The sequence below is a fragment of the Pongo pygmaeus genome, chromosome 6 (assembly GCF_028885625.2).
Source record: "Pongo pygmaeus isolate AG05252 chromosome 6, NHGRI_mPonPyg2-v2.0_pri, whole genome shotgun sequence".
NCBI lineage: Eukaryota > Metazoa > Chordata > Mammalia > Primates > Hominidae > Pongo > Pongo pygmaeus.
Window position 1 is genome coordinate 114,945,146 of NC_072379.2, and position 9,494 is coordinate 114,954,639.

Consider the following 9,494-nt stretch of genomic DNA (forward strand, 5'->3'; position numbering starts at 1 on the left):
TCAGATGTTTTATATCAATCTAGTAACTCTTCTAGCTTAGTCTTGAGAGGATTTATCTTAAGATGGTAAAGAAGAGAATTTTTGTCGTAATTTAGAACTGAAAAAAATATTCAACATTATCTTTGTGGGTTTTTTTTCATTTTATTTCCTTTATTAATACTATATAAGACCAAAAAGGTCGCAGTTTTATATCAAGCTCCTTCCACTATTATAACAACCAAATGAAACATTTGGAAGTCTTTTAAGGTTAGTTAAATCATTAAAGTGAATTTTGCGATATCATTTTTTATGTGATAAAAATGTTCCTGGTCCTATAGACCATTCCAAACATGTCTGCCTAAAAGCTTGTGTTTTCTTTCAATTGTACATTTGTTTATTTAGCTTAAGTAAACAGTAGTAACCCAGCTTACAAACTGAAAAAAATATATAATTTCTTGGAGAAAAAGTGTTACTTTTTACCCAACTAAATCTATTTAGTGTACCGTTTTTGAGTTTTAACTTCTTAATATACTGTGAGGGTGAGTTGCTACTATTGGATAGAACCCACTTCTTTCTTAAATAACTTGCTTCTGATGTGTGTTATAAAACATCACACTGCCTAATGGCCAATCCCAGTTAACATTGGCCTTCTTGTGGTTCAGGCCAGGCAGTACATGCAGATGCTACCCAAGGAAAAGCAGCCAGTAGCAGGCTCAGAGGGGGCGCAGTACCGGAAGAAGCAGCTGGCAAAGCAGCTCCCTGCACATGACCAAGACCCTTCAAAGTGCCATGAGTTGTCTCCCAGAGAGGTGAAGGAGATGGAGCAGTTTGTGAAGAAATACAAGAGCGAAGCTCTGGGAGTAGGAGATGTCAAACTTCCCTGTGAGATGGATGCCCAAGGTCCCAAACAAATGAACATTCCTGGAGGGGATAGAAGCACCCCAGCAGCAGTGGGGGCCATGGAGGACAAATCTGCTGAGCACAAAAGAACTCAATATGTAAGTAGAGTGGTCACACTGTTAGCCCGATTTGTATACTTTACAGAATTTTTTTCCCTTACTTTGAACTTTTTTGGGGACTATTGCTCTGAGTTTCCAAAAGGGAATAGGTATGGGGAATAAATAGGATTTAGATTCAGTTTAGACTTCCCACAGAGGGTCATCATATTTGAAACTTCTGTCTAAAGCCAAATTTTCTATGTATTTATTATCAGGGATAATTGTGGATTGTGAGTTTTATGTACAGACAGTAGTTGGTATTGGCATGCTGATCAAAGACAGCGTTATTATTCTATAATCTGTTTCTAAACATAGTCTTGGTATTAATTGCTTATCTCTGCCCATAAATAAGAATATATGCTTAGGTTAATTCAGTTTTGCTTGTGAGAACATGCCTAAAATTCAAACATAAATTTAATTTTTGTGGATATATAGTGAAGCTTTTTTTTAAGTCTCTTCTAAAGGGAGAAATTGAAGTATTTTGCTAATGACTTGAAGGTAGGAGGCAATTACGACACAGATGAACAGACATAAGAACTAAACCTGCTGTAATATATTCCTCATAGCTGCAGTTAGCACACCAACCAATAAGGCTTAGTCCTGAAAAAAGAGCACTAATAAGCCCTGAGGTGATCGTTTTAGAGAATCTACTTAAAATTGAGCTGAAAATTACTATTTTCCTTTTTCCATAAGTGACCTTAATTCAGGAAATAATGCCTGTTACACACAGGGTGAATGAAGTAGATTTGAATAGCCTGGAGAAAGCTGAGATTCCATTTCACAGAATTATTAATACGTTATTATCTACGTCAACAAATTTGTAATTTCAGTAGAAATTATGTCTCTTCAAAGTTGTTTCTCTGAATTTCTACTGAAGCCAATGATAAGAAATGGCAGTCTTAGCCGGGCGCGGTGGCTCACGCCTGTAATCCCAGCACTTTGGGAGGCTGAGGCGGGTGGATCACGAGGTCAGGAGATTGAGACCATCCTGGCTAACACGGTGAAACCCCGTCTCTACAAAAATACAAAAAAATTAGCCAGGCTTGGTGGCAGGCGCCTGTAGTCCCAGCTACTCGGGAGGCTGAGACGGGAGAATGGCGTGAACCTGAGAGGCAGAGCTTGCAGTGAGCTGAGATCGTGCCACTGGACTCCAGCCTGGGTGACAGAGCGAGACTCAGTCTCAAAAAAAAAAAAAGAAATGGCGGTCTTCTAATGACTAGGTTGTTCTGGATGGCTTCCCTTTCAGTCCTGCTATTGCTGCAAACTGAGTATGAAAGAAGGCGACCCAGCCATCTATGCCGAAAGGGCTGGCTATGATAAACTGTGGCACCCAGCTTGTTTTGTGTGCAGCACCTGCCATGAACTCCTGGTTGACATGATTTATTTTTGGAAGAATGAGAAGCTGTACTGTGGCAGACATTACTGTGACAGCGAGAAACCCCGATGTGCTGGCTGTGACGAGGTACGTTCTATGGGACCACCTGCATGCTGGGTGCCCTCTTAGACCCTCATATGGTCCCTTTACCTAGAAGGCAACAAGACTTGACCAAACAGCAATTGTTCTGTTTACATCCAAAGAAGTTTTAAAAAATAAACTCTTGATATCATTCATTCTGTGTTAATTGGGTTGACAAATGAAAGACTAAAAATATAAAAGATTGATTTAGACTAAACTAAGTGATAGCGTAAGTTCAAGCTTTAGGTTATCATTTTCAAACTTTAGACCCTGAGAAAGTATGTTGTTACAGATATAAATCTCTTATTATATAAAAATCCGTCTTTATTTTTATCTTCTTCCTAGCTGATATTCAGCAATGAGTATACCCAGGCAGAGAACCAGAATTGGCACCTGAAACACTTCTGCTGCTTTGACTGTGATAGCATTCTAGCTGGGGAGATATACGTGATGGTCAATGACAAGCCCGTGTGCAAGCCCTGCTATGTGAAGAATCACGCTGTGGTGAGAAATGTTCTAAGGATATGGTTGCCTCAGGCTGCTTTAGGGCTTGAGTTTATGCTTTTCTTAAAGCCTCTTACAAATGGGAAACAGAAAGCACTCCTCCTAAGTAGAAAGCAAATGATTCCTACCACAGGGTGTTAAAATCAAGGCAATTCAAAAACAATACATGCATTGACTATGAGCCGCCTCAAGATTTCTACTTGTGAAGTTTACAGTATCAATTATAGGTACTGCTTAATAATAAAATCCTCACTTAAAAAAATTCTTAATGGGAATGAGATTGTTTTATTTTCATGGTTAGCAATCAGATTCCATTTCAATAAAGGCATCTAGGGGCTATTGATATTCTTTAGCTCTATTTGAATATGATGCTTTGTGTGTGTGTTATTGGACCACCCACTGGAATTTTGTTTTTGCTACCTGGAGATTGTAAGATACTTATTTCTTAAACCCTCATTGAATTGATTTAGCATAACAAAACTTGGCCTGCATATTTAGATTTTTGTGTGGGCCAAACATTCCAATGTGAAAGTATATTTTTTCTTGCATTTACTCTACTTACACAGAGCTGCTGTTGTATAATGGCCAAGTGATAGTAATGTAGATAAAGGGTAAAAAGTTGACCATAGATGGTAAAGTATATAATCCAGGAGTATCCAAATAGACATTTACTTCTTTATATGCAGCAAAACACGTATGTGTTAATGGTCCCCTGAGCTATCAAGTAAAAGGGACTCCTGCCTAAGGAATGAAATTACATATGGTTTATATAGTTATAGTTACAAGAGTGTGGTACTGTGAAGATAAGGTAACAAGTTTTGATGTCAATGCCAATTTTCAGCTTTTAGCCATTGCCCCAGATACAGTTATTCATTCTCTATCATCTGTGCCTCACCAATATATTTCACATTCTCATAATTACAACCACTCTACTTTAGACCTTTTTTTTTTTTGTCATTTTGACCACTGCAGTAGCCTCAAATTTCGTTCCTCCACTTTCATTCATCTTGCTCAAAAGCTACCCACCATAATGATGGAAAATTATCTTCCTAAAATGCAAATTATTAAACTTTTAATAGATCTGGCCCCTTCTTGCCTCTCCTGTCCCTTCTACTAGTTATCCAACCCAAATCATACATTTCCACATGTTCACCATCATTTTCTAGTTTACACACTGTTCTTTGTCTGTTGCTTATTCCTAATAGTTTTTCTAATACACCTTACTTTTCCCTGTTTTACCTGACTGTACCTACACATTTATTCCTTTAGATTCAGTTTAGGTTTAACTTTTTTTTCGGAACACCTTTCCTGATTCCCTATGCCCAAACTCCACCATTGCCTCCAGGCTCTCCGTGTTCCCAGTGGTGTGTGTGTATGTGGGGGGGTGTGTGTGTGTGTGTGGCGGGGGGGTGTGTGTGAATATCATTCATCTGTCTCCTTCACTAGACTGTAAGCAGCTGGAGGGTAGAGCTTGCCTTACTATTTCTATATCTTCAGTGTCAGCACTTAGAAAATGTTTGAGTGACTGACTTGTGTTCTTAATATTTCTCACTTTGGGGTTACCATGGTCATTCCTTTACCTGGGGAACAAGACGTTAAATCACCATGTAACCTGATACATTATTTAGCTAAAAACTGCTTCAATGAATATTGTTGCAACAGTTTTTCTACAGACTAAAGGTATTATAATGTATACCTTTTTTGCTGCAGTCTGACCTTTAGTCTCAAGGACTAGAATGTAACTCCATCAGGGCAGGGATTTTTTTATCTGCCTTTTCTATTCTGTTCCCAATACTAGGACAACATAGGTGCTCAATAAAAATTTATTGAAACAGATGAAACTGCTTTTTTTTCTTTTTTTAGCTGTTACAAGCTTCTCTGTATTACACTGTTTCTAATCAATGGCAGGGTATAACCACAGATATGATTTTTTTAAATAAAAGAGTTTTCAAATTATTTAGTTTTATAGTATAGCATCATTTTGGCCAGGCATGGTGGCTCACGCCTGTAATCCCAGCACTTTGGGAGGCCAAGGTGGGCAAATCATGAGGTCAGGAGTTCGAGACCAGCCTGGCCAACATGGTGAAACTCCGTCTCTATTAAAAATACAAAAAAGTTAGCTGGGCGTGGTGGCAGGTGCCTGTAATTCCAGCTACTTGGGAGGCTGAGGCAGGAGAATTGCTTGAACCTGGGAGGTGGAGGTTGCAATGAGCCGAGATCCTGCCACTGCACCGCAAGCCCAGGTGATTGATAGTGTGAGACTCCGTCTCAAAAAAAAAAAAAAAGTATATATATGTATGTATATGTATGTGTATATATATATATAACATCATTTCTTTTATGTTTACTTTCTCAGTGGGATATACCATTGGCCTTTGCCTAATATTAAAATGAGCATACACATCCATTGCCAGAACAGATTCCAGCTATAGCAAAGAGAGCTACCCACACAGCATGCTACATTATATAAAATTTGGAGAAGGTATCTAGTTCAGGGCATTGATCTGCTTAGATCTTTTAATCTTAAAGAGAGAGAGAAAATACAAATTATTTTTAGACCTGAAATCAAGTGCTCAACTCCAAACAACATTTCTGAGAAAAAAAAAAGTACCTGGAAGGAAAAAACATGGGAGATGCACCTACTTTGTCTCTGTGTAGTCACTAGAACTCCATAGTTACCCCCAGAATTCACATCCGTCAGATTCACAAGACACTCCTGCAGAGAGCTCATTACAACATGTGTCATTAGCTCATTTACGTCCTGTGTACAAATAAAAAGAGGGATTGAAGGAAATAAGAATTCTTTGAAATATTAAAGGTTTAGGAACATGGGAAGATCAAATGGCAGGCAGGAAGTGGTAAAGCACATCATCTCCCTGAAGGGTTCTGCAGTCCCCAGGCCCTTGGCGCAGCCTGGGCCAATTTTAGTTTTTGAGGAATTAGAGAACAGTAGATTCGACCTGTGATTACATGTCAGATTTTGAATGAATGGTAATCAAATTATTAGTAAAATGAAATTTTATGAAACCACAAACCTTAATTCTCTATACCATTTATGTGTACTAATTACCTTTTTGCTTAATTTTCTTAATTTCATGTGTAATTGAACATGAGTTATCTCTTTTTTGTAAATTGCAACTGAAAATGTGTGTTTTGGGTAATTTTAAAAAATCACAGGTCTGAGAAAAAGAAGATAGATCATGGTCTAAAAGCAAGGGAATAAAACAAACAGTGTATTTTACAAGAACACATTCAAAATACTTAAACAAGAAATATTGAAAGACTGAATGTTCTTATCACAAGGAAATCATAAATGTTTAAGGAGAGGGATATCCTAATTACCCTGATTTGATCACTACACTATGTATACATGTATTGAAACATCACATAGTACACCCATAAATATGTACCCATAAATATGTACAATTATTATGTGTTGATCATAAATTTTAAAATGGAAAGATTAATATGAAATGCAGAAAACAATAAGACAACGTTCTAAATGAATAATAAAGCTATAAAAACATATACAAAAAGCAGTTGCTTGCATGGTGCAGCTACACATTAGAAATGTGCTTGTAATTGAAACACTCATTTTTATTGTATTCAGGAATAGTGTGTTGATCACACAAAGAAAGAATTTTCATTGTATCTCAGGGAAGACTGGGTTGACCTAATTTATAGATTACAAAGCTATAATCTCTGTAATCAGAAGCAATGTAACAAAAATATGCAGGTCTGAAATGGACATATATAACCAGGCCTCACTTCACTGCCTAAACCAATTACCCAGTGAGTAGCAGCCACATTTTGAAGTCTTTTCGAGTAAGGAGGCTCAAGCTGAACGACCTCCACTCACCTGTTCCCACCCCTTATCCCTCAGTAATTCCTGACTTACAAGACCAAGGGTGCTTGAGATTAGTCACTGTGATACCAGACAGTCTTGCTGGCTTCTTCACTTGTTATCAGATATTTAAAAGAAAAACTTTAAGACAGCCGTATTCATTCAGAACATGTATAAACTGTAAGGCATGGACTATCCAGTGTTTCAGAGGTCCGAACTGGTTTTCTGTTTTCTGCTATAACATAGGTTATTTATTCATTTTCCTCATGTGCATGTTTGAATAAGAATGTGGTGTAAATGTATGTATGTTTGTGTATGTATATACATGTTTGTATGTCATGTATATATTCATAACACATACTGAATGGTACAGGGATTGTAAGTATTAATGTTCTACAATATTAGATTACACATAAATTATGACTGATCTCATGACAGAATAGAAGCCAATTAACTACAAGTTATATTTTTAGTGCAAATTCATTATTCTCAAACACTGTCAGTATTTTTAATTGAGTCCTTAATTACTTTGAACATGATTTTAATTTACTACTGTCTAGAAATTAGTGGTGTTAATAATCTCGTGTCATAGGTAAGACAGGTAAAATTACCACTTCAAAGCTTTAATGAACAAGGAAAAATCATCTCATAAACTTCTGTGTAATTACAAATGTGCAATCTAATAAAATACATCAGAACTAAGCACACTGCTTTGGAACTTCCCATCAAGACTTTCTGCGTTGAATGCCATGAAGTTATCTTACATGCATCAAATCACCTGTTTGGTCTTCACTCGTGATTTCTCAGGCTGCTCAGAATATTGACCTCCATTAACAGTTGGCCAAAAAGGTTAGCTAGAAGGCCACCCTCCATTGTGTATTTCTGAGGTTGTCATTATGAGTTTTAATTTATCATCTAAAGAAACATGTTCAGTTTGTCCTAAGATGAAAATGTTACCATGACAGCTTGATCTCTCACCCTCTTCTCTTGTATTATTTCTTAATAGGTGTGTCAAGGATGTCACAATGCCATCGACCCAGAAGTGCAGCGGGTGACCTATAACAATTTCAGCTGGCATGCATCCACAGAGTGCTTTCTGTGCTCCTGCTGCAGCAAATGCCTCATTGGGCAGAAGTTCATGCCAGTAGAAGGGATGGTTTTCTGTTCAGTGGAATGTAAGAAGAGGATGTCTTAGGAGGAGGGCACCCAGAAGTATCAAGCCATAGCTATCCAAAGTGGTCTGCATTTCTACTGTAAAATGCAATTTGAAAAAAATAAAACGCAAAAAAAAGAAACTGTAAAGGAAACCAAGAGATTTTGTTTAATTTTTTTGGCCATTTTTTCTTCATCCATTTTTTTTCTGTCTCAACTTTTAAACTTGGTTTAAGCGTTTGATTTGTAAAACAGTAAATAATTGTATCTTTCCATAGCTTTTCAAATGTGAAATCATTCAGTTGGAAGCTTGGATCTCATTAAACTTCATGTCTCTATTCCATTTGTGCCAAACACTTAAAAGTTAGTGTACTGAATGGAAAGATGAGCATTTCTAGTTCTACACTCCTTTTTTCCCCCCGATGTGTAAAATGAAAAGGAAACTAAATTTGCCCTAATACCAAGGCGCTACGTTTATTGCCTTGTCTTATTCACTGACCTTTGTAATGATACACAGTGAATTCTTTTTGACAAAGAGAAATGCAGTGTAGTATGCAGAGCTGCTGTTTTAATGCCTATGCATTTACTCTTTCCTGATTTAGGCAGAGGTGGCATTTTCTTTATTGCATTTCTCTATTTTTTTTAATGTACCCTACCTTCAGTATTCTCTTTGTAAGTTGGTGACTTCCATCTGTGGCCTTGAATATTTTATTATCACATGTGGCATAACAGTATCCACACTTTTTAGTTCTTTTTTTTTTTTTTTATTTTGACCAATTCTGCCTCAGCCTCCCAAATAGCTGGGATTACAGGTCCATGCCACCACGCCCAGCTAATTTTTGCATTTTTAGTAGAGACAGGTTTTCACCATGTTAGCCAGGCTGGTCTCAAACTCCTGACCTCAGATGATCCGCCTGCCTTGGCCTCCCAAAGTGCCGGGATTACAGGCGTGGGAGCCACCATGCCTGACCTACACACTTTTTACTTGTATAGATGATTTTTGGCTTGGACGTAAAAGCCAAGCCGCCCATTTGCTTTTAATCCAAAGAACATGTATAGTTTTTGTACCCAAAGACTATGATTTATATTGATTGCACTTGCCTGCCATGATTTAGATAAGATTTTTTTTTTGCATGGTTTTTATTCTTTTCTAATGGATCCTGTTTTATAATACTTCCAAGCCTATCCATGGGTATAGCAAATGTCTTCACTTGTATATTTTCATGGCTAGGTATTTCTAATGTTTATTTTTCCCTGTGTACTTCTGCACATAGCTATGCACTATGAAAATTAAATGGAATGAATGATATGTATATTACTCAAAATAAAGTTTCTTTCACTTTAATAATCATTGTATCTTTTTATTCATATCCTTTTTTGAGTGAAAAATGTTTCTGCAACTAAGCATGTGTTACAGCAGGGGGCGATGTCTCCAAGGATAAAAATTACCCAAAAGAAAATAAAGTCGGCCTCTGACAGGACAGCACAGAATCTAGACGTTTCATTATGGAGAAAAGATAAGGTTTATGAAACTTTCAAATCAGGACTTTTAAGTTTGGTC

General features: G+C 37.2%; 1 protein-coding gene across 1 annotated transcript in view; it reads left to right on the top strand.

Moving 5' to 3' along the window:
- Positions 1–9,278, top strand: part of TES (testin LIM domain protein) — a 50,949-nt gene extending 41,671 nt beyond the window's left edge. Inside the window, exons 4-7 of the mRNA XM_054495514.2 lie at positions 642–977; positions 2,224–2,439; positions 2,779–2,937; positions 7,788–9,278. Coding sequence (XP_054351489.1) covers positions 642–977; positions 2,224–2,439; positions 2,779–2,937; positions 7,788–7,976 — 900 coding nt within the window. The 3' untranslated portion in view covers positions 7,977–9,278. The remainder of the gene's footprint in view (positions 1–641; positions 978–2,223; positions 2,440–2,778; positions 2,938–7,787) is intronic.
- The last annotated feature ends 216 nt before the right edge of the window (positions 9,279–9,494 follow it).